General features: G+C 43.3%; 3 protein-coding genes across 4 annotated transcripts in view; 1 reads left to right on the forward strand and 2 right to left on the reverse strand.

Moving 5' to 3' along the window:
• Positions 1 to 9,369, reverse strand: part of LOC310990420 (branched-chain-amino-acid aminotransferase, cytosolic-like) — a 31,356-nt gene extending 21,987 nt beyond the window's left edge. The window contains exons 1-4 of the mRNA XM_083977767.1: positions 9,226 to 9,369; positions 2,463 to 2,666; positions 2,334 to 2,372; positions 1,880 to 1,977 (exon numbers count right to left, since the gene is read on the reverse strand). Coding sequence (XP_083833893.1) covers positions 1,880 to 1,977; positions 2,334 to 2,372; positions 2,463 to 2,666; positions 9,226 to 9,244 — 360 coding nt within the window. The 5' untranslated portion in view covers positions 9,245 to 9,369. The remainder of the gene's footprint in view (positions 1 to 1,879; positions 1,978 to 2,333; positions 2,373 to 2,462; positions 2,667 to 9,225) is intronic.
• Positions 1 to 11,237, reverse strand: part of rpl3 (ribosomal protein L3) — a 101,112-nt gene extending 89,875 nt beyond the window's left edge. The window contains exon 1 of the mRNA XM_083977764.1: positions 11,226 to 11,237. The gene's annotated coding sequence lies outside the window, so the exon portion shown is untranslated. The remainder of the gene's footprint in view (positions 1 to 11,225) is intronic.
• Positions 9,632 to 17,331, forward strand: kcna7 (potassium voltage-gated channel, shaker-related subfamily, member 7). Of its 2 annotated transcripts, none has more exons than XM_083977761.1 (3): positions 9,632 to 9,919; positions 10,658 to 11,422; positions 15,455 to 17,331. In XM_083977761.1, the coding sequence occupies exons 2-3, from the start codon at positions 10,718 to 10,720 to the stop codon at positions 16,397 to 16,399; spliced, it is 1,650 nt and encodes a 549-aa protein (XP_083833887.1). In that variant the 5' UTR covers positions 9,632 to 9,919; positions 10,658 to 10,717; the 3' UTR covers positions 16,400 to 17,331. The 2 variants fall into 2 exon arrangements, with proteins under 2 accessions (XP_083833887.1, XP_083833886.1); XM_083977760.1 differs by lacking the exon at positions 9,632 to 9,919 and adding an exon at positions 10,104 to 10,144 and having other exon boundaries at positions 10,656 to 11,422.
• Positions 17,332 to 24,902: the final 7,571 nt, after the last annotated feature.

A 24,902-nucleotide genomic window follows, 5' to 3' on the forward strand; every position in this document is an offset into this window, starting at 1 on the left:
AAATTTATCCAATAAAAAAGCCTGAAATCTTGTGTAGATTTGTCTTTTGAGTCTGTATTATTACTGTCTTTTACATGTAATTGTTTTATATCTGATTTTCCTTCCTGTCTTGTGTCTTATTGCTGCTACACAAAAAAACTACCTTGTGTTTTTTTAGGACTAAACTAATTTATGCATTTAAAGCAGCTGAAATAATCCAGACCTGACGATTCACATTCAGTTTACACCTACTGTAACATCAATGCGTGTGTTTGGGTGATAGTAATTTTTTAATTTTTTAATTATATACACTCTGATTCATGATCACAACTGTTTCCATTGGATTTCATATTTTAAAGCCCCTGCACGGAGCTTTTAACTGGATACGCAAAAGTCTCTGGTTTCTGCTGATGTGTCTCTGTTACCTACAACAGCAAATGAGCCCATCAGTGTGAAGATACGCTATTTCTAAGTACGTAGTCTAATTCTATACCTCTGGAAGGCATGGTCGGGTCGGACGGGAAATGCAGTCTTCATTCCGGCAAATCACCACCGCTTTCGTCCACAGGGGCCGCCAAAATCAACACTAAATGGAAAGTCTGTACAAGGGCTTTAAGTAACTTAAACATCTTTGTTTTAAAAACAAAATGATTGATTACACTCTTTTTTTTCAGATTTCTTGTTGCAATCTAGTTCTTTGTACTTTGTGCTACCAAAACAGTTAAAATACAAAAATGTGCAACTTTATCAGGACATTTATATTCACATTCAACCTTTCGATATACTGTATATATATATATTTTTTTTTTATAATTTTGAAAATATGTAACTTTGTCTGCAAATTTATTTTCCAATTCAAATGAATGGATACAATCTTAAAACAAAACTTCAGCCTTAACTTAAATATTCAGGATTTTCAACATTTTTTCTGCCTTTTTAACATTTGCTAATCAGCTCTTTTGAAACCATTCATCTTTCAGCTGTTCAGGACTTTCAGGTCAGAGGAGCGGCCGCAGTAACAGGCTCATCTCGCTGACCTGCAGAACAGAAACATTCAGGAAATCCCTCGTTCCTGTTTCCATCAAATTACACAATGCCTTTTGAATCATTTATATCATATGATTGTTACGTAAACTGCTGGATGATCTGCATTTCCCTCCTAGGGATTAATAAAGTTTAATTAATACAATTTTCTATTCTATTCTATATGTTTTCATTCATAAATATATAACATAAAATAAAATACATTTCATTTATAAATGTTTAAATTCAATAAAAACTCTGTGTCCAGTTAAATAGGTAGGGGAGACCGGGGGTGGTTGTAACAGCATCACTTTCAACAATAAGGGATAACATTATGTGATCAGTATCATGTGTACCCACTCACTCCCTGACATTGCATGTGAATTTGCACGGCTGTGTCAATAACTGTGTAGGTTTTACAGCCAAAAAACATTTTTATACGGTAGGTCAGAAATGAATATTTTGGACCAAGTCTAAATTCTGATTAGTACTGATACGGTTGAAGTGTGAATTAGGTAACTTGTATAAGATGGAAGAGCAGGTTCTTGTGTCAAATATGAGTCATTTCATTTATGTTTATTTTAAACCACCATGCTGGTAGCTAGTCAAACAATGGCTGACAGGGGTGGGGATGGTTGTAACACCTTTTTGTTATTTTATTAACTGTCATTAAGTGTCAACCATCTTTTCTGGAGTTATACATGGACTACAAGCTGCTTCTGACCTCCTGCTGAAGGTTTCCATTAATACATGTTCACCATTCACTGGCTTTATCAGAATATGTTCTTTAAGACAGCTTTCTAATGTCTACATGTTGTTGTGACGCAGGTGGATTGAGGTCATGTGCTGCACCAGAGTCACTTTAGGTGAACTTTACCTTGATGTCTTCTTCTTTGGAGACGTCGCATGAGACAAACGTGCACAAGCCCGGACCTGCTTTGTTCAGCTCGGCCTCCAGAGCCTCCCCCGCTGCTCCTGAAATACACACAGCCTTGTGTAAACAATCACATTTCAGCTTCAAATCTTTTTTCTTTTTTTTCCCTCTATATGTTAAAAAAACAAACAGATTCATACAGTGTGGTTATCTATTATTGATCATATCAATAAAATACACCTTACAGATTAAGCCAATAAAAAAAAAATAGAGGCTTATGAAATTTTATGATAGGAAATAATAAATCCCCAAAGAAGTTTAAATCAAAAGCAACTGGACTTGGTTATTTGTCTAGGAAAAGTCCAGTTGCTTTTGATTTAAACTTCTTTGGGGATAACGATGACCTGGACAAATGAGAATATTCACAGAAATAATTAATAAAAACAATATTAGTCACCTCCTCGTGCACAAAACACCACTTTAGCGCCGTTCTCCACTGAAACAGAAGATGCACATTATTATTATTATCCTACTTGTACTCAGACGACCCCGCAGCGACAGGACAAAAACAAACAGGCCACCGTACCGAACACCCTGACGATCCCCCGTCCGATCCCCTTCGACCCCCCGGTCACTATCACCACCCTGTCCTGGTACCGCGGGGACATGTCGGCCTGAGGTGGAGGGTCTCTCTCTCTCGGTGTTTCAGTCGGAGAGCAGCGGACACCGGACTGAGGGAGACTGATACCTGCTGCGGACTCAGCGGCTTGTTCCCCGGCGGCTCCTCCTCCTGTTCTCCCGGTTTAACAAGCTTCTTTGATCATTTATCACCTAAAGTTTGTGTAAGGTTCAAAGTTCCGCACAGAAAAATCACGGGGTTTACTCTGCTGCCTTCAGGGGCTGCCCGGAATATTGGAAATCAAATCACGTGATAATTTAAAGCGTGAATTTTGTGTTTTTCTCTGTAAATTTAGAGCCTGTTAACATGGTAGAACATGGTGGGGAAAGTCATGTGATTACTTAAATGTGAGGATTTAGTAGACTATGTAAAAGAAAATAAATATAAAATGGAAAAATACCTCAAAGTTTGGTTGAAAGTCTTGCAAAAAAAATGGGTCAAATTTAACACTTTAAAAGTGCTTCATTCTGCAGAACAGGTGTTTTTATTCCGTACATCACTGATGCACATGTGCTAAACTGATTTTTAGTGTTGTATAATGAGACAAAGGTGGAGTTTTTCATATTTCCTGTCATGTCCTCAGGGGGAAAAAAAGTTCTGTTACAAACAATTTGCAACGATTTTTGAGCCTTTTCATCAAACCTATGTGCTGCTTTTGGACCTGTAGCCTTCTGTACCTACCTCCTTTTTCATCTAGACAACTGCAGCTGTTGTATAGAGGGAAAACATCTGTGCTTGCAACTCAAACACCTGAAATATGTTAATACTTGTTTCAGGTCTGTGTGTTTGTTTGACTAGATTGGGATTTAAAAGGCTGATAGCTGCTATGAAGGATCATCAACTCAAAAAGGTGCAACAAGGTCCTATTTTCATTTTACAGTGTTTAATATTCGTGTTTTGACGTTCACTGCCACTGTTTATTGTGTCTTTTATTTATATTTCCTATGTGCAATATACTCAGACACTATACTTTACCTAGCTGTTAATTCTACTTTTATTCTAGCTTCTTTCATGTATTTTACTTTTATTTCTTGTCGCTGCATTACTCTAACTCCCCATTTGTCACCTATTGTGCCCCTGTGATAGAGAATGTTTCTTTGAGCATGTTGAGTAGTCGGTGACTGGAGAAACCTTATTGCTCTTCGGTGAAAAATCAATCATCTGATTCTGATTCACCTAGCTGGTTCCAAAAAGCTGCCACATAAATGATTTAAAGAGGAACTACGCAATATATATTTTTAATTACCTTAACTCTGATACATTTTTTACATTAATTAAACAGCTTCAGAGGAATTGTGATCGTTAAATCAATGACTTGTTAAACTAGTTCCAGGGAGAACGGAGGCTCTCTGCCTTCCACCTTGCGTCCCTTGGCTGAAAACCAAACCTGTAAGATCAGAGCCTCCGACCCGGTGTCCCAGCCAAGGGGGCAGTTGTCGGTCTGAGAAGTGAAGCTCACTTCCGCGTTCAAAAAACTGCAATCCTCTTGGCTGCCGCTGGGGGCTGGTGTCAGAAAGCAACATGTCTCCATAGACCCCCATGTTAAAATCGCTGACTTTACATCCTCAATAAACATGTTAAAAGCCTGGTGTCAGCACGTTTTTTGGTCTCAATCGATAGTTTCTACCCCCGCACACACTCTGAGGGGGGTGAATTTTTTTTTTACTCTACCGTTTTACTGTTATTAGGTTTAAAATTCTCGCATAAATTAGGGCGTGGAAACGTTGAGTGACCAGAGCGTAGACTGCAGTTGCTTCGAGGCCAGTGGGCGGGTTCTCGGCCGGTTGACCCGTTGAGTTACCGCCTCGCCTCCAAATATGGAAAGTACACGCCCACCAAAATCCAACATGGTGCTGTTCAGGCCGCCATATTTGAGTCACAAAAATGACTCCCCAAAACCAATGGGTGACGTCACGGATGCTACGTCCATGTTTTTTTATGGTCTATGGTCCCAGCTCTCGTCTCTGCAGCACTGCGACACAAACGCGCCCCATAACCCGTAATCTCTTGTTTATGACAGATAAGACTACACAAATATACCGTACACATGGTAACATGGATAAATAACGTTATCCACCACTCCATGGATTGATTTCTTGCCAACTTTGTTGTAAACAAATGAAGAGTTCATTTGCAAAAGCAGATAACTCCGTTTTTAAAAAATTCTAGAATCTTCATTTTTTTATTTACATAAGGTGATATCAGTCAAACCAAAGTTGAGTGACTTTGAGATGTAACAAAACAGACATATCTAAAAAAAAAAAAAAGTTTTATTGAAAACAACACTATGCAAAGAATTACAAAGCCTCAGCTCATATTTTTCAAAATGGCACTTGCTTTTTGTCAGGACTGGCTCCTTTTCCTGACAAACAAAACGCTGAGGGGAAGGTGCCGACAATAATCACATTTATTTGTACAAAGACAATGAATGAACGGTATCAGTAGTGAAGGATATCAGTGGTGCGTGCAGGTGCATGGATGGATATGTGGGTGTTGTCTGTGCATTAAAACCAAGAGGGCAGATGCAGCGGGGAAGCTGCGGGACGCCAGGCCATGGGTGGAATGAGAGAGAGAGAGCTCATCAGAGGCAGGGCTTAAGTAGCTGCAGAACACCGGGCCCAGGTGCTCCACATCAGGTGGCAATCAGTCCATGGCAACCTCGGAGAAACACAGGTCTTAGACACACCCACCAGACACTGTCACAGACACCTATACAGGGGTCGTCACCCCCCCCCCCCCCCCATAAAGTCAGTGCCCCAAATGGGACACTGGCCACTCACACACCCCAAACCACAGCTCAAAATTTCAAAATACACTGAAAACAAAGTAAATGTACAAAGTACACTATACAAAATACACTATAGAAAATGCATCCAAAATGTGATTACCATAATCATTTTACAATTGTAAATAATGTGAAAACGCCAACTGTGCCCACAATCTAATAATGTAACCTGACCTGCTTGTCACTCTCCACAAACATCCTCGGCAACTCCGGTACCTGAGAAGCAGTTTAAGAGTAAGCCTGAAGAGGAGACGAAGCAAGAGCAGAGTACAAACATTATATGAACACACAGTACAGGTCAAGGCATTAGGAAATACATTGGCTGGTCCCAGATGCAACACACATCTGGATCATAAACAGGGACCATAAGAACAATGACCAGCGCGCCCAACCCTGACTTGGACACCTAAGCCACTGCAAAAATGCCAGCGGACCACAATCATTCTCCCCCACACAATTTTGCTGGGAGCTAACAAACTTATCTAGAAAAATCCCAACTGGCCTCGGTACACCTCCATGGTCCGGCTGCACAAAGACGACACCTGAGCCGACCTGACATGCGCCTATCTGAAGCGTGAAAAAAACAAAACAGAGAACACACAGAGCCAATGCAAGAAACCCAATACATCCAAGCAGACCTTCGAAAAACACAGCCTGCTGCACCTGCGACAGTTTACCAACCAACACAGACGATGGACATGTGGACAGAGGTGGAACCACTGAATGCTCCTCATCCTCCCCAACTACTGACACTGAATCAGTGACCCCACAGGCCAACAAACCCTCTGGGCCCTTGCCCTCAGAGAGAGGTGGACTTGACACAAGTGATGGCGGTGGATCTGCCCACACGCATTTCCCAGCTAAGCCATTACCAAGAATGAAATGAACACCCTCGATTGGCAACGCTGAACGAACTCCAACTGACACCTCACCATGCACCAACTCGCACTCCAGCACAACTTTGTGCATTGGCACAGGCAAAACAGACATCCCAAGGCCCCGGCTAAGTGAAACGTCACCAGTGGCAGAGGATGCTGAAAATGGCAACAAGGAATCAATGATGTAGGAGTCATAAGCTGCAGTGTCACGAAGGATCTTCACAGGAACTCTTTTACCACCATCCTTCAGCGACACAAACCCCTCTCTCACAAACGGCAGATAAGTAGCCCACACGTCAGGATCACAACCCCCAGACAAAGGCAAATCAGAAACACAGTTCCTGACAGGTGCGGAAGCAACGACTGGTCTCACTTTAGCCATTACCCCATTACTTTTAGCTTGCAGCAGTGGGCATCTATCCTTCCAATGACCAATCTCCTTGCAATAGTTACAGATGTTATCCTTGACAGAATCACCTTTCAAACTGGAATCAAACCTGGGCAAAGGTCGTCCTGAAAGCACCTGATCAGCCGCAGCAGGATCAGAATGACGGCCTCTCCAGCTGAAGTCACTGTGCGCCCCAGAGCGCTCGTTCAAATGTACTTTATGGAGCAAAACAAACTCATCCGCTGCGCGCTCGCGCACCTCAGAAAAACCAGACTTGTGCGTCAGCAAGAAATCATCAGCCAATTCAGCTGCTTTAAGCGCTGTAGCTGGCCCTCTTTCATTTAAGTAGGCGGCTACGCGCTGAGGAACAACATTTTTAAACTGCTCCTTTATCAGTTCACACAGACCATCGAATGAATTCACTTTTTCCGCGGAGCACCAGCGGTGAAAATGAGTGGTCAAATCGCGCACAAACTCCCCATTAGTTTGTTTATCAACCTTCACCCACTGTCTAAACCTCTGGCGATATGCCTCTGGAACGAGCTCATATGCCTTGAGGACGGCTGACTTCACCATGTCATAAGTCAAACCCTCCTGCGCGCACACAGCCGAGTACGCCTCCTGCGCCTTGCCAGTGAGGACGCACTGCAGCAGGAGAACCCTATCAACATCTGGCCACCGCCTGGCATCTGCCGCGCGCTCAAACAACGTGAAAAAAATATCAGGATCTCGCTCATTAAATTTTGGCACAAGGCGCAGACTCGCCGTCAAGTCTCTGCCCTCACGCTCAGCCACAGACGCGCCAGGAACCCTCTCATTTCGGTCCAAAACCCTCAACTTTGTCCGCTCCACCTCTAACTGCAACTCCAAGAGGTCTTTCTGCCATCCTGCTCTTTCCCTCTCTTGCGCAAACGTGAGCCTCTCAGCCTGCTCAACCAGCGCCGCAGCCCCCGGCTCTCTCTTTGATAGAGCTGGCTCAACCCCTGGCACTTTCTGAAACACACCTCTTTCAAACAATGTCAACAACACAAACACCTTCAACTCATCTTTCAATATTCCCTCTTCCAACTCAATCTCATAATGTTCCGCAATTTCAAGCAACTCCTCTTTCTTACACGAGTCCAAAAACACCGCACGGGGTGCATCATAGAAAGCTGACAAATCACCCATATTCACCTTAGAGCCGGATCCACACCGCTATGCGCACTTGAGCAGACAATGCCCCCCAGAGCGTTCCCCTCACTGCCTATCCAGAATCTAACTAAACTCAACCCTGGTCTTCATGTGGTTCTGCAGCGGGCTGATTAAGCACAAAACCAGCGGGGACCACCAGCGGCGACCCCACGGAGTGCCCCCGAGATGATTGCTCACGCAACCAACGCTAGCCGCTCCCCACAACACTACTGACAAAAAAAACAAACAGACACAATCCCAAAGGAGACAGTGTCCTTCGCCTAACGGGAACCTCCAGAAAAAATGCGCATCCAGTGTATCACCTACCCTTCACAGGTGAACCAAGACTCGGACGAGCCCCCATTTGTCAGGACTGGCTCCTTTTCCTGACAAACAAAACGCTGAGGGGAAGGTGCCGACAATAATCACATTTATTTGTACAAAGACAATGAATGAACGGTATCAGTAGTGAAGGATATCAGTGGTGCGTGCAGGTGCATGGATGGATATGTGGGTGTTGTCTGTGCATTAAAACCAAGAGGGCAGATGCAGCGGGGAAGCTGCGGGACGCCAGGCCATGGGTGGAATGAGAGAGAGAGCTCATCAGAGGCAGGGCTTAAGTAGCTGCAGAACACCGGGCCCAGGTGCTCCACATCAGGTGGCAATCAGTCCATGGCAACCTCGGAGAAACACAGGTCTTAGACACACCCACCAGACACTGTCACAGACACCTATACAGGGGTCGTCACATTTTGCAAATGAACTCTTCAAATGCACATGGGCGAGAGGAGGGTTAGCAACACAGAGGAAAAACAACCACACTTGCGTAGCTCCTCTTTAAGGTTCGATTACCAGTTTTATTAAGTTTCAGAAATGGTTTCCTGCAGCTCCTCCACCAACCTGAGGCCAGAAAGGTGTGGGGCAATGTATTAAAGCAATGGTAATCTTACCATAAGAAAACAATAAAATGCTGGAATTAAACATTCAAGTGAAATGAAAGTCTCGTCACAATCACCACTTTGCTTCATTTGATCTGCAAAATCAAAACAACGCAGCCAAAAGGTCATTTTATTGTATCAAATGGTGTTGTTTTGATGAGTTTTAAAAGTCGGGAGTGGGAATTTCCATGGAGTACTTGAAGGCAACACTTGCAAAGTGTCAGAGCAGCCTGTTGTGGGAGTTGTGGTTTTACTGCACAGAGAGAGGAAGAAGAAGAGACTTGCTGATGATGATGTGTCTAAAATAACCACAGTGCTCCAGATTTATATTTAATATAAAGTTATGTCTGGTCTGACGGGTCGAGTTTCTGCTCCGGTCTAAATCCGTGGACAATTCTGCACAAACCACAGTTAAAATTTATGTTCCTGTTTAAAATAGATGATGACAGCATCGCTCTGAAGCAGCGAGCAGCCGCACGGACACAGAAAACCAAGATTAAATACTCACCACATGTCCGTGGTCTCATCAAAGATCAATAAATCTGTGCATGTTCAACGTGTGTGCACACATCACAGGCGTGCAAACCGGTCCAGTATGTTACAGGTGGAGTGACAGGTTAAGAGGAGGCTGACATTTCCAGGACGGCAGGACGGGTTGCTGAGGGCAGAGGAGGCAGCGGTGCTCTAGGAGGAGGAGGAGGAGGAGGAGGAGGAGGAGGAGGAGGAGGAGGAGGAGGAGGAGGAGAGGGCCAAAGATTGAATTTCGGCCCGACAGCATTTCCACGGGAGCGTGAGAAAGAGCACAAGGGAGCAAAGTGAAGACAGTGAGTGACCTACAAACAAGCTTAACCATCTTAACTTCACCCCCGGCTGCAGATCAACGCCGTGGCAGCTCCTGAAGGAGCCACGCTGCTGCTCCCCCTGTCGCCTCCCCTCCCAAACGTGACACATGAAGCTGGGATAGTATATTCAGCAGGGGGAGGAGGGGTCGTCCAAACATCATGATGAGGGGACCGATACACAGACCGTCTCAGAAGGAGGGAAGGGTCGGCCCTGAAGGTGGAGGTGGAGTGAGAGAGCGATGGTCGGACGGACGGATAGAGAGACGGAGACCGGTCTGAGTTTGGTTTCTACTGGGAGAACGGGACATGGTGACAAACAGCTGATGAGCTTTGTGCATGGAAACGTGTGGAGTTAAGACAGTACAGGAAAATACTGCAGAATATGTTGGGAAAAAAAGTTGCATGCATGAATGAATGCGTCAGTAAGTTTTAAGTTTTCTGAGAAATCTGCAAAAATGTTGCAAACCTGAACAGATTCTGCTTTAGTTTTAAGTTTTGGTTCAGTATTATTATTAAATCTAATACAAAATGTTTTTCTGTTGTGCAGAAAATTTAAAAGCTGATCTCAGAGAGAGAGGAGAAGAGGTGAGATTTTGATCTTCGTGTTGACTCATTCACACTGACACAGACAGCCCTGAGATTAATAAGAAGCACATGGCTCAATGCTAATTTATATCAGAGGGATTATCTCTTATTATGACTGATGGATAAAATAACAGGAAGACCAAGCAGATGAATTGACAGCTCTCTGAAAATGGAGCAACAAATTATAAACAGTATGACCAGGATTTCTTCCAGGTCGGCCACATTTACTGGATTAGTTTCCTCTGGGTGTTCCTAATACAACTGGCCAATGAGTGTTGTTTAGTATATAAAGGCACTGTTAGATTATTGGGGAGATGAGAAACTGGTTGTTGCACGTTTCGGCTTCATTCAACAACAACAATATGTGAGATTTTGTCCAGAATTTTATGCAAATATTTGATTTATATGCATGAAAATGATCAATTCGTGTTTTATCAGTTACTTTTCTTTCCTCTCTCCACTCATGTTTCTCTAATTCTGTTTTTTTCTGGATGTGATTTGTTTCCTTCAGAGCGAAGAGGGAAGAAAAAAGTAGGAGAAGACACATGAGAAAGTAAAACCAGAGACTGAAACATGGATAATCACGACAAGGATGGAGGCGTAGAAGGAGGAGGAGGAGGGAAGACAGACAAACTGAAAGTTGTGGGAGTTGGTGATGAGGACAAACAGACCAAAGACAAACACAACAAGCTGGAGAAGGAGAGCGGCGAGAAGGTGCCGCCGGGCCACAGGGAGAACCGCAGGGAGAGCCGGCGCTGTCAGATGCGCAGCGGTTGGGCCCTGACGGAGCGTCTGGCCATCAACGTGTCGGGGATGCGTTACGAGACGCAGCTCAGCACCCTCGCCCAGTTCCCCGACTCCCTGCTGGGCGACCCCCAGCGCCGGCTGCGCTACTTCGACCCCATGAGGAACGAACTCTTCCTGGACAGGAGCCGGGTCTGCTTCGACGCCATCCTGTACTTCTACCAGTCGGGCGGGAGGCTCCGGCGGCCCGCCAACGTCCCCCTGGACATGTTCCTGGCGGAGATCCGCTTCTACGAGCTGGGAGAGGAGATCATCGACCGCTTCAAGGAGGACGAGGGCTTCCCCAAGGAGGAGGAGAGGCCGCTGCCCACCAACGAGATGCAGCGACGCCTCTGGATGCTGTTTGAGTATCCGGAGTCGTCCGGCGGCGCTCGGATCATCGCCATCATCAGCGTCATGGTCATCGTCATCTCCATCCTCATCTTCTGCCTGGAGACTCTGCCCGAGTTCAGGAACGAGAAGGAGCAGAGGGAGGTGAGGAGGAGCGTTGACTCACTCAAGAGCCACTCACTGCAGAAACTCAACATCTTTCCAAGAATATTTGTCTTGTTTCTTGTCAAAAGGTCATTTCTAGTCAAAACGAATCCCTTTCCACTTAAAATAAGACTCATCACATAAAAATTAACTTGTTTTGAGATAATTTTCACTTGTTTCAAACACATTTTCACTTGAAATAAGTAGAAAAATCTGCCAGTGAAAGCACCTTTTTTGTGCTTGTAATAAGGAAGAAAAACTTGTTCCACTATCAGATTATTTTAAGTGAAAATATGCTTGAAAGAAGGAAAAAGTGTCTAAAAACAAACTAATTTTTAATGTGATGAGTCTTATTTTAAGTAGAATGAGATTTGTTTTGACTAGAAATGACATTTTGACTAAAAATAAGACAAATATTCTTGGTAAGATATTAGATTTTTTGCAGTGCTTGTGGGGCGGTAAGAAGAAACAGAGAGGAGCGACCGGCGAGGGTGTGGACGGAGGGTTATGTCAGAGGGAGGTCATGTGACCTCACAGGGCGCAAAGACAACTGAGGGTTAACGCTGTGAGGAAGTGATGAGGTGAACCTAGAAGGACAACAGGCGCTGACAGGTGTCACAGGGTGAAAACGTCTTCATCTGCCCCCGTCTACACTGCAAAAACTCAAAATCTTACCAAGAACATTTGTCTTATTTCTAGTCAAAACAAATCTCATTATACTTAAAATAAGACTCAACACATTAAAAAGTAGCTTGTTTTTAAGATTTTTTTTTTTTTTTTTACTTTTTTCAAGCATATTGAAATAAGTAGAAAAAAAGTTTTTCTTTCTTATTACAAGTCAACTTTTTTTTCCTACTTATTTCAGTTTGAAACAAATGAAAATGATCTAAAAACAAGATCATTTTAGGTGAAGATTCTTATTTTAAGTGAAAATAGTTTAGTTTTGACTAGAAATAAGACATTTTGACAAGAAATAAGACAAATATTCTTGGAAAGATTTTGAGTTTTTGCAGTGTAGGCTACGCTGAGGGAGAAACAGCGACTTCAAGAAAAATCAGTCAAAGACGAGAAGCGGCAGACAGACAGACCAGAGACGGGGAGGGAGAGATTATTTTGGACTTTGGTCGTTAAACCCGATCCACTCAGATTTGAGGGGAAGGAATGAAGGAGATGAGGCGAGCAATTAAACCAAACGCGCGAGACACAAGAGCAATGAAAGGAGAGAGGCCGGTGCAGCAGGTTGTGAGGAGGTTAAGAGGGAGAGATACCGACGGATGCCAGAACGAGTGCATTTAGGTGGAGTGGATATACTTTAAGAGTGGAGGTAGAGTTAAAGGTAAAGAGAGGCGAGTGTGAAGGCAAGGGGAGAGGAGATGAGCTGCTCTCAGGTTACCCCTTGGAGATCTAAAGGTCTATATATAGAGGAAGGACAACCCTGAGAGCACATCAACACACAAACAAACGTCTGTATTAATAAACGGAGTGAGTGAGTCACAGGCTACGCACTGAAAACGGCTTTGGAAAAGAGTCGACCACGCTCCAAGATCATCTTTTTTGATGACCGCCACAAAATTAAATTAGCCCTGCGCGCTCTCCGGTAGCCTGGAGACACGGTGGATTGTGGGGGTTCAGGCAGGATTTACGTCCGCCATCACCACCAGCAGCACCACTAGCAGCAGCTCTGCTCCGTTACCACTATACATAGACTGATCGCTCACATGATCAGAGCATTTGACACTTTTGGAAGCTGCATAAACAAATTCAAAGCGACATGTGCAGCCGTCCCCAGGCAATCACTCACCTCACACATGACACTGATAATCTAATACAAAATACCTGTCTTCCGTATAAAAATCATGCTAAAATGTTATGTTAGTCACTTATTTAACTCTTATTATCACTATATGCACATAATAATTGGTTTATAATGCAATATAATGCATCTGTAAGCAAAGAAATGTGTTTATTAAGAACTATAACTCCTGCAGCCAGAAGTAATGAGCGGACTGTAAAAACAGATACAAGAGAAGAGGTCAAAAGAGAAATCTCACCTAATAAAAAGTAAATTAAAAAACAATATATAGATCTCAAATTAATGAACGCAAGAAATCCACAAATAAACATAATAAAATGTTAACGGATTAAATAGATTATAAAATCAAGTCACGAGTGGAAGTAAAAAGCAAGCAGGATGTAGAAAGACATTCAGTTGTCTCAAAACACAAATGAAACAGACAGGTCAAATAAAATAATACATTTCAGATTGATTGAGGCAGTGATATAATAATAAAGAAAAACAAAATTGTAGTAATTGTGTTACTTTGAGCTATAACTGATGTGATATAGCTGTCAATCTCCTGATATACGGTTTATGTAGTGGGCATAAAAGCTAAACACAGAGACTAAAGCAATAATGTATATTCGTCGTTGTTATAAAGATTTGATGATCGAGGTCTAAGAGTGAGTTCACCCAAATTACAAAAATGTTCATTATCTGCCTTTTTCTTTACGTTTTGATACTGACCACTGTGATTAATGTTCAAAAACCAACACAAATCTGAACCACAGACACAAAATAATCCAGAGACTCTGCTGTCCACTGGTTCCTCGAACTACTCTCTCTTAGTTGATGTTTTTCTTGTCTGTATTAGAAATTTGGACAGTTCAGTGAGATATAGAAAGTTAAGGTTAGATTCTGACACATTATGAAAGAGAGTTTTGCTCAAACACCAGACACCAATGAAAGTCTCAGATCAGAACATGATAAGTGGGCTCACATTGTCCAGCCTGGCCAAAAGGAGTTCCTGTTGTAATGCAGTTCCAATGTAAGTGATGGACAAAGTCCAGAGCCTTTATCAGAAGCTGATGTGAAGCTTTAGCAGCAGCTGCGTTAGACGATTGAACTGGGAATGGGAAAAACTGTTGGGAAACCAAAGAGTTCATAATAAAATACTATGACTTTTGTTCAGAAATGAATCTCTATCTATTAAACGTTGCAAAACAAAACACAAGCAAAGACAGATCTAATAATCTGCACGCCAACAATGAAAAGCAGAATGTCGTCCATTTTAAAAGGTTTTTTTTGTAAGATTTCCAAATAATTGCTTCTGACCCAAACAAGGAGATAGATGGAGAAATATAAAAACATAGAAATAGTCGGGGACAATATGTGCTGCAAGGCTGTAAAACCTTTAAAGTAACTCAATCCAACTAGTTAAAAGACTCTAATGCCGAATCATTTCAACCCTGCACCTACTTCCCAGAAAAAAACAAGCAGCCGGGTTAAACGAAGTGTCAGATGCCACAGCCATGCCGGTGTCTGGGTGTAACACAACCCAGAGTCACATGAGTGTAATGTTTTTTGTGTGCTTAAATATAGAGAAACTGATTTATATAAAAGTCTGTGAAGGAAAAATAAAGCCAGGGGGGGTGAAAACGGAGAGGAGAGAAAAGTTAGCACGGTATCACAGATCTCACAGGCTCGATCGGATCCCGATGACGGACGTGATACTCCAAATGTGCTGAGGACAAACTCACAATAATTGCTTCTTCTCACTTATCGTCTGTCCACATTCAGGTTACTTCATCCTTGTTTCCCTCTGTTTACGCTCGTCGCCATGGAGCTATTTACCATTGCTCTACCTTTCCCCTTCATGCTCATACTTCAACTTTTACAAACAACAGATGGTACAGTTGTGTCTGTCATGCAGAATAACTCATGTTTTTGGCTTTTGAGATTGCCTTCATCAACTCGCCTTCATCAACTCCTGCTAACATTTCCATATTTCGTACATTCTGTGACATAAACTGTAAACTGTCTTGTATGTAACAACATCTATTGCACATCTGTCCGTCCTGGGTGAGTTTTTCCTCAGTCGATGTGAGGGTTAAGGGCAGAGGATGTTGTTACGATGCCATGTAAAGCCCTTTGAGACAAACTGTTTGTAAAAACGGGCTATACAAATAAAATTGCCTTGCCTTGCCTTGCCTTTTGCAACTGTAACCCGATTTCTCTTCTTTCATGTTTCACAGCAATTTACCTCCATCCCTCATCCCACCATCGCCAATGAAACCATCCTGGTCCCGCCTGGCTTCACCCCCTTCCAGGACCCTTTCTTCATCGTGGAGACTATTTGCATCTGTTGGTTCTCCTTCGAGCTCGTCGTGCGCTTCATCTGCGCCCCCAGCAAGCCGCACTTCTTCAAAGACGTCATGAACACCATCGACTTCTTCGCCATCATTCCCTACTTCGTCACGATCGGCACCGAGCTGGCCAAGGACAAAGGCGCGCAGCCGTCCGTCTCGCTGGCGCTCATCAGGGTCATCAGGCTGGTGAGGGTCTTCAGGATCTTCAAGCTGTCCCGCCACTCGAAGGGTCTCCAGATCCTGGGCCAGACGCTGAGGGCCAGCCTCCGAGAGCTGGCGCTGCTCATCTTCTTCCTCTTCATCGGCGTCATCCTCTTTTCCAGCGCCGCCTACTTCGCCGAGGTGGACAGGCCCGACACGGCGTTCACCAGCATCCCCGAGGCCTTCTGGTGGGCGGTGGTGTCCATGACGACCGTCGGCTACGGGGACATGTACCCGGAGACGGTCGGGGGGAAGCTGGTGGGCTCCATGTGCGCCATCGCCGGCGTGCTCACCATCTCTCTGCCCGTGCCCGTCATCGTGTCCAACTTCAGCTACTTCTACCACCGGGAGATGGAGTGCGAGGTCAACACGGAGTTCCAGCACGTCGCCACGTCCGTCTGGGAAAAGGGCGACGAGGACGACGACGACGACGGTGAGGAGGAGGAGGGCGAGGACAGATTGGATGAAGGGCTCGAATACCCGGGAGATTATGAACCCCTGTACGAGCAGAACAGCATCTGTCCTCCGCTCAACGGGGCTCTGCTGGCGGGACTTTGTGACGGACAGCCGATCGGAGATCAGAGAGGAATTAAGTTCTACCTCGACGGACCTCTGGTCACTCAGGTCTGACGGAGCAGAGAGTTTTCAGACTGAAGATTCGAGCAGCAAGAGAAGGAGAAAGCTAAGATGGATAAGCGGATGGACATGTCCACAAAGACTTGGGACTGTGGTTGAAAAGTCTTTTTTTATTTTATTGCTTTGGACGGTTCAAACTGGGTGAAACGACCCGGAAGTGTCGGGAGTCGCAGTCGTGATCGGAAAGGAAGCTTCAATGGCCTCCAATCTTATCTCCTTAAAGCCCCAGTGTGTAGGAATTCCCCCCATCTAGCGGTGCGGTTGCATATCTGAACGTATTCTTGATGTTGCATTCACATGAAATCGGGCAGACGTCAGACAGACAACAGACGCTGCATATAACAGGATAAACAAGCGTCTATGTAAACAAGTGGCCCGCCAGCCCGAGGCAAAACAATACAGGCGTGACAATATGTTGTCATGGTGATGTCGTATTGTTTACCTGGAAAACTTTCTCCCCGAGCCAACAGCTCCGGTGAGTTTCCGTGGTTACCTACGGTCACACTGCCACTCAACGTAAAAAATGGCGATGCAACATGGCCGCCTCGGTTCGGTACGTCGCCCACTTATGTATTTGTAACGACTTGTAACAACTCATTCTAAGGTACAAGAAAGCTTTCATTTGTGTGCGGGTGTGATTCGACTTCAGTGAAATACTTATTTTTGAAATCAATATATGATTTTTGCCAAATGCCAAATAAGTTACATACTGGGGCTTTAAGCCGAGGAAACACTGGACCTTCCTTTATGGACGGAGAGAAGAAATGCCGTCCCACAATTCCCATTCAAAGTGACGCAACACTGTAGAAATGTAGAAGCAGCAGAGCAGCTGTTTTAAGTTTGAAAACTGATGGAAATCATCGTCTGAACCACTGAAGCCAGAATCCATAAATATACGTTTCTTCAGTCATCATGGAGACAAAGTGGAGTGAATTTATAGTTATCGGCATCAACTTCATAACAAAATACTAATGTTTATAGATAAATGCTGTTTCACTAAACCTCCCTTCATTGAAGTATGCAGAAAAAATAACTGTCAGGAAACTACACATTTTATTATATCATAATTATTATTTATATTGAATTATCACATTAACTTAAGTGAATAAAAGTTTGTTTTGTTTCTAATTTATTATCTCTGTGTTATAAATAAAGCTAGTTTGAAGAAAACAGGTGAATTTAAGTACAGTCAGATTTTCTCCAAACCACAAATGTCTTTCTTGAACTCAGGATGTTTTTCATCAAGGTACAGCACTGTTGGACTGCAGCCTTCGACCGACACAGGCCCTTGTTCGTGCTTCCCATGTCATCATGGTTTTTACCTCAGAGACTTCTGCATGATTATGTTTGACGGACAGCATCTGTTTTCCCCCAATAAATGAATAAATAAAAGCAAATCTGTGAGAAACCTTGTTCACCGTATGGAAAAAATTAGTGCTGCTGTAAAGACGGACTCCTCTAAGATCCTTCTGCACAGCTGGAATAAAACATGTTACATGGCGGCACAATAAACTTGATTTTAACTAATTCCTCATGTCGGTTTCTTAAGGCACAAAAATATCCTGAGAACGCAGGCCAACAGAAAACATGGGGGACTAATTTCCAGAGAAAATGGGAATTTATCTTGAAAGCAATTCTTTATTTGAGCCAAAGTAATGATTCAGATCATTCAGAACAGATACTGAGACACCAATGTCTTTGGCTAATTGAAGTAGAGTACTAGAAAGCAGGATAATAATCTGATTTACTGTGCAGCAGGTAGAAAATGTTTAATTCCAGTTGGATCAGGGAATAAAACTAAAACTAGCAGTGAAAAAATAATTTAGTAAACTTAAAATAAAAATAAAAATGACAATTTTTCCAAAAGCGAGAACTAAATAAAAACTACAATGAACAATGCAAAACTATCTAAAACTAAACTGAATTGCAGATAACATCAGCTTAGTTGCAGGAAGAAAACGCCATGGGACGACTTCGACCCACAGGTAGATAAGAGTGAATGTAATGTGATGAGGACTGATGCGAAAATTTATGGGATGCAAATAAAGGGAAAAATCCCACAAATTTGGAAGTTCATCTTCAGAGGTTTCTCCTAATACCTGAAAAACTAGACAAAAGACGAAATAAAAACTAAACAACTAGTCAATTCCTCAAAAATAAAAATTAATCTAAAACTGAAAACTGAAAAACTAAATAAAAATAAAAACTAATGTAACCTTGAGCTGGACAGAAGAATATTTGAGGAAATCTTTCAGTCAAAGTTTGCCCAGATTTATCTGTGACAAAAGCATGAAAGCTACAACTTGAGGCCACATGGAAACCAAGGCTCAGTTAGTGCTACAAACCGATCCCACCACATTGTAGACATAGATATAAAACACTTGAGGGGGGAGATCTGATCTCTCTAAAGCCTGGGGTGCAGCATGCTGAGAATCCCTTCGCTGCATATTTAACTGATTGTGTTATCTGAAACATGTGACCTGTGCGGCCGTTACCTGTTCCTCTGCAGCTAAACATGCGGCGAGCGTGACAGGTGTTGATGCCCTGTACTTGTCGGAGTCATGTCAGACATGCGGTGCTGTAATGTTGCGCTGACGACAACAACACAGAAGAGATCGCTCATCGGCTTGAAGTGGTGCAGACAAGAGTTCATGCTGTTGGTCTGGAGCCAACTTTAATGCAGCACACGCTCACACCGGTGTAATGGATACAGCCTGGAGATACGTGCGGAGAAAGCTGATCTCAGGTCAGCAGAGCTTCGGGGCCTCCAAGTGACATTTCTGTCCCAGTGGTGAAGCCAAAACTGTATTCTGATGGTCTGAGGTTCAACTAATCACCTTCTGGCCCTTTTCCACTACACAGTTACAGCTCTACTCGGCCGACTCGACTCGGTTTAGGTCAATTTCCATTACAATTGACTACTACCTCTGGAACGTGCTACAGTCGCTCCGTCTACCTCTCTTATTTTGATCCTCTCATCAGCTCCAAACACACTTGTCTGCACCTCGTTGACTGACTCCGTTGTGGTTTTCTGCACAGCAGCTATTTAACTTGCATGAAAGAATAACAACAGTCGCAGTACAGACCAGTGGTCGCTGTTGCCGGTGTGTTTTCCAACTCCAGTGAAGACAATCTGGCCAGTTACTCAGTACGTTTACATGACACTTGAAAAAAACGAATTATTGCCTTAATCCGACTATAACTGGACAACTGAAGCGCAGGTTAACGCGTTAGTCTGAGTAATATCGGAGTTCTCCAACTCCAATTAAAACACCATGGAAATCGATTGGAAATCGATTTTCTTCAGCATGTATTCACCTTAATCAGACTGAAACTGGACAATGCATGTGCACATGCTCAACAACAGTAGAAACGGCACAAAGTGGAGCAGAGAAGCCGACCAAACCCAGCCACGTAAAGAAAAGAAAACCCTGTGTCAGCGCCGATTCAGTGCATTTCACACAGTGCAACCAGCAAGAGGATGTGTTTTATTGTTTTTAAAAAGAGAGAGAGAGAAAGGAAGCCCGTGTGTGCACCGTCATTTGTATCCTATTCTCAGCCCGAACCCGGCCCAGACCGGTGTAGTTGAGAATTTTGAGTTATTTGATTTTCTCTGTTGCATGTAAACTGGGACACAATCGAATTTTGAGCATAGCTCGATTAAGCTGTGCATGTAAACGCACTGAGTGGTCGGCAGTCGTTGATGTGATGTTTCGGTTTCAGTATAGTGACAGTTGTTTCTTGTCAGTCCGACCCCTCACCTACGGTCATGGGTTGAGATGCTGAGAGCTAAATCACAAGCAGATGAAGTGAGTTTCCTCTGTGGGCGGCCGGACTTTCACAGATACAGTAAAGGGAGTGAGACATATGGATGGAGCTCGGAGTGGAGTCGTTGAGGTGCTTACGGCATCTAAACCTGATCTCCTGGGTGCCATTGGAGGTTTTCCAGGCACTCCCAACTGTTAGGAAACCCAGATCGGACTGTAGAGACCATTATCTCCTCTGGCCTGGGAACGGCTTGGATTCTTTCAGACTTCCCGTTGTATGCAGAACCTTCGTACTGAAACGGGAAATATCAACTCCCAAAGAGGCCTCCTTTAAAGCCCACGTTTGTCTGATGGGTCAAAGTACGGGTGTGGAGGTCCTGGAAGCAAACAGTAAAACTACTGTGGTATCTTAAATGATGTAACTTAATAATCTTACGTCTATTTGTACGTTTGAGGCCGAATCTGATCCGGATTTCACATCGTTTGCCTTAGAGACGACGATAAAGATCAAGATACCGAAGACACGAGGAGACGTGGACACGTACTATAAAGAATATTATTAGGAGGTGATGCACACTGGATACTGTACGTCTGCACTTCTTCTGGTTTAATGATCCCAGAGGCTTTGGAGGGAGAGTTTAGGTGTCATACTGTAGATACTGTGGATGCTGCAAGAAGGTTCTGGTTCTGAGTTTCTTTCTAGGGGCACTTTGCATGTTCTTCCTGTGTCTATGTGGGTTCTCCAGCTTCCTCCGACAGTCTAAAGACATGCACACGAGGTTGACTGGCGAGTCTAAGTTTTCTGCAGTTGTGAATATGAGAGTGTGAAGTTCTTTGTCTTTATATATCGGGCCTGTGACCTGTTGAGGTACATCCTGCTCTTGCCCAGTGTCAGCTGGACAGTATTGGATCAGGAGGGTGGTATTACACTGTATGAGAAGTTACTTAAAGGTAGAGTTGGAGATCCTGGAAAAACGGTTCTAGCAGGCCACGTTTTGAAAATACACAAGTCAAAAGTCCAAGCCCCTTTCCTCAGACTTCTCTCTGAAGCCTCCAGAACGCAGGAACACGCAACGCTTGTTCAGCGCCGGGTTCACATCAAGGTGAAGCCGTGCTACATGCAACGGTACCGCGGAAAGTTGCGTAGCTCACATTAGGATTACATTGGGTTAGGGTTACACCGTGCAGCATCGCTAACCTTCCTTCAGCTTTTTCTCATGGCTCATTCAGGTTAAAGAAAACATCTAACATCATAATAAACCATCCAGCTCAGAGCTACATTGTGACCTACTACCAGGCTTCAGTGTGGGACATTGGATCACTGGCGTCGCCTTTTTTCCGCGGTCGTAACTCGTTGAAGACTCTGATCTTTGTGATGATTTTTGTGAAAAAGCATTAAATTACTTGGTTGCAATCTTTGTGTGGAGAGGATTTCAAGCAAATGCCACAGAATAAGAGCCCCAACCCTACCTTTAAGAGACAACTGTTTGATTTATTTTTGCCTCTTCTTTTATTGTAATTTTTTCCACATGTTCGTAATAAAGTCTTAAATCGTTCAAATCTCTGATCAGGAAGTGGACGCTGTGAATATTCTACATGAAGCGATTGTTTTGTAAAAGGAAGCACATTGATTAGACTCTCACTGTGAGTAATGTACAGACTATAGACCGTTTCAGAGAGTATAAACAAATACAGGTGTTACCAAGGATACTAATTAAGGCTCCATTCAATTTAGTGTACCAGAGCGTTTTCTAATGAGCCACACCTGTCTTTGTTTATACTCTCTGAAAGGGTCTATAAACAACTACCTCACACCACCCTACGTCAAAAACCCACCTCTCCCTATAAACCCACTATAAACGACTTCTTGGAGATGAGTGAGTGCAGATGGTGACGAATGTGGGTCGACTCGGCTCTGTCCTGTGTGTGATGACTCATCCCGCCTCTAGGTGTCACACTCTGGTTTTTTTGAAACAGCACAAACCTCTCGGTCTCTCTCCTGCTGCCAGTGGATTTCATTTACTGGAGAATGACATAAAAGACTGTGGAGGATTCAAATACAGCGTCCTCTCATCTTGAAACGATCTTGTTCATATGATCCAGATGAGTTACGTTATGATATTTTCATTCCTCGCTCTCCAGAAAACAGACGTGTTTAAGTTTCTGAGGCACGGATGAAACATGCAACATATAAAAGATGTGAGTGCATTACACACGACCACATGAAATAACTTGTAACCTGCAGCTTAACTGTTATTACACATGAAATATTATTATCATATATCAATGCACTGGTTTAGACTTTGGCTTTTGCAACATAAAAGGTTTCACGTATGTAAACTTTGTCCCTGAAGACAAATAAGACAATTAGTCTGTTAATCTACTAGTTAATCATGCAAAAGTTAATGAAAGTATTCTGATAATTAATGATTTTAGGTGCAGCTTCTCTTATCAGTGGATTGTGGACATTTTAAAGCAGATATTTAAACAAATAAATCATGAATTGATTATTTAATGTGATTATTGTGAGGTTATTGATAAAGAAATCTGTTACATGCGGCCACTGATCAACACTGTAATATCTGACATTTGAGATTGATGTTAAACTTGTTTATGTTTAATCTTTAAGAAAGTTTTATTGCAACTGACGGAACAGAAATGTAAAACTCGTAGTGTTTATTCTTTTTCTTGCTATTTGTCAAAAGAAAAAATGCTTCATTTCGGTCCAGTTTGTGCAGTTTAAAGCGACCAGGTTTGTCTTTAGGCTCCAGTTACATTCATATTAAACAACTTTATTAATGAATTAATCACATTTTGTTGCCAAATGTTCACAAGTAAGACAGAAACAAAAGGCTGGAGAAAATGTTTGAGTTGAGCCGAAGTAAAGAAAATGGATGGACAGGGTTTCGGAGCAGATGAAGCTGCTCATACCCCCCCTCCTCTCCTCTAACACACACACACACACACGCACGCTGCTCTTGATGGCTGCAGTGATTAAATTCCTGACCCCCTGTCGCCTCAGATGGTGTGATATCCCCCTGTCATGTGTCGCTCTCTCTCTCTCCCTCTCTGTCATGCTACGGGACAGATTAGAGATTCATCCACAGACACTGTCCTGTCAATCAACACCAACTTCCAACATCCCATCATTTCTCCTCCACCTCATTCACACTTCACCAATCTGAGCATCACATTTCCAGGTTTGTGACCCTGTTGCTGCTGCTGCTGTTTCACCTCTTTCTCTCCTGTGACGTGCAGCCGCCCGGCGCCAACGTCAGCCCCGGCTTCGCAATTTACCCACAGTGCCCTTATGCTGTCTGGGAAGAATGAAAAGGATTGACGTCTTTCAGGCCATCTGCCGCTCCGCTCCCATCGCTCGCTCTCTCCTGCCTCTCCCATCTCTAACTATTCTTTGAGAGGATTAAGTGTGTTGGTATCTCTCTCTGTGTGTGTATGTGTGTCTTTGTCTCATCAGCGTGCACAGCGCTGCCTCTTGTGTAATATCTGCATTTTCGTCTCTATTGCAACTTTTCCACCCTGTAACATGCGTCTGCAGGATTTTTTTTTCCTTCTCTTTGTGTCCGGACACCAAACGGTGACGCACGACCCCTTTTAGAGAGTAAATCCCTCCAAAGATTGGACAAGAAGACGCAGAAGAACCGTCAGAAGTTATTTTAAATAAATCTCTAAGATTTTATTACATACAATATACACGCAACCTGGACCTGTGTATCATCTGAGTTCAAACTTAAGGAAATTAAAATGAAAAGGCAGTTGAGTGGGACAGAGGAGACTGATGAAAATTATTTTACAGCGATTGATAAATGACAGTAAAAGTTAAATAAATAACTAGTAAATTTAAAACATACAACAGAATTAAAACAGCATCTTGCCTATTGCTCATCGTTTCAGACACCAGACCACAACGAGAAAATACAAACCATAGATACAGTAATATAGACAATATTCACATCGACAATCGGAGGACGGAGGTAAGGAGGTGGAGAATTATAAAAATAACGCTGCTGCTGTGTCTGTTGTGCGTTTCCATCATTTACATGAACCTGTTGAATGTGTGAGGTAATTTAAAGGAAAAGTTGGCCAGGAAACTTAAAACAGGAAGAGAAGGAGTCGAAACAAATAACAGCAACACACACTTCTCCTCAACAGCAGACGCACAATCCTCCGGTGTCAAGCAAATTCAAAGAACACACACAGACACACGGGAGAGTTTCAGGTCTGGTTATAAAATGATAAATCAACACAGAGGTGGGTTATAAAAAGGAAATGAGGTGAGTAAACTGGGGAAACAACGCTCCATTTAAAGGGATAGTTCAACATTTTGGCAAATTGTCCCATTGCCATAATCCCTATAGTCATAGCAGTAGGTTCGTTACCTTTAATTGTCGGTGCAAGCTATTTTTAGAACGGCGAAGCAGAGCCGTGAGCTGCTCAGAGCTACGCTACGGAGGCTCATGGGATTTGGACCACGCTATGAGATAATAACAGAACGTTACCAGACAGAGTTGTTTTAGAGGTAAATTCATGCAAAAACGCTGATGCACGTTCCTGTCTGGGGCAGTTTTTCTTCAAGCAGTTGCTGTATTTACCTCAAAAACAACTCTGTCTGGTAACGTTCTGTTATTATCTCATAGCGTGGTGAATGTGCAGGTCACAACTTGTCCACCAGAGCGTTTTGGAGTTGTTGGACTGTGTGTTTGATGAGTTTG

Source organism: Trachurus trachurus (genome assembly GCF_905171665.1).
Source record: "Trachurus trachurus genome assembly, chromosome: 8".
NCBI classification, from domain to species: domain Eukaryota; kingdom Metazoa; phylum Chordata; class Actinopteri; order Carangiformes; family Carangidae; genus Trachurus; species Trachurus trachurus.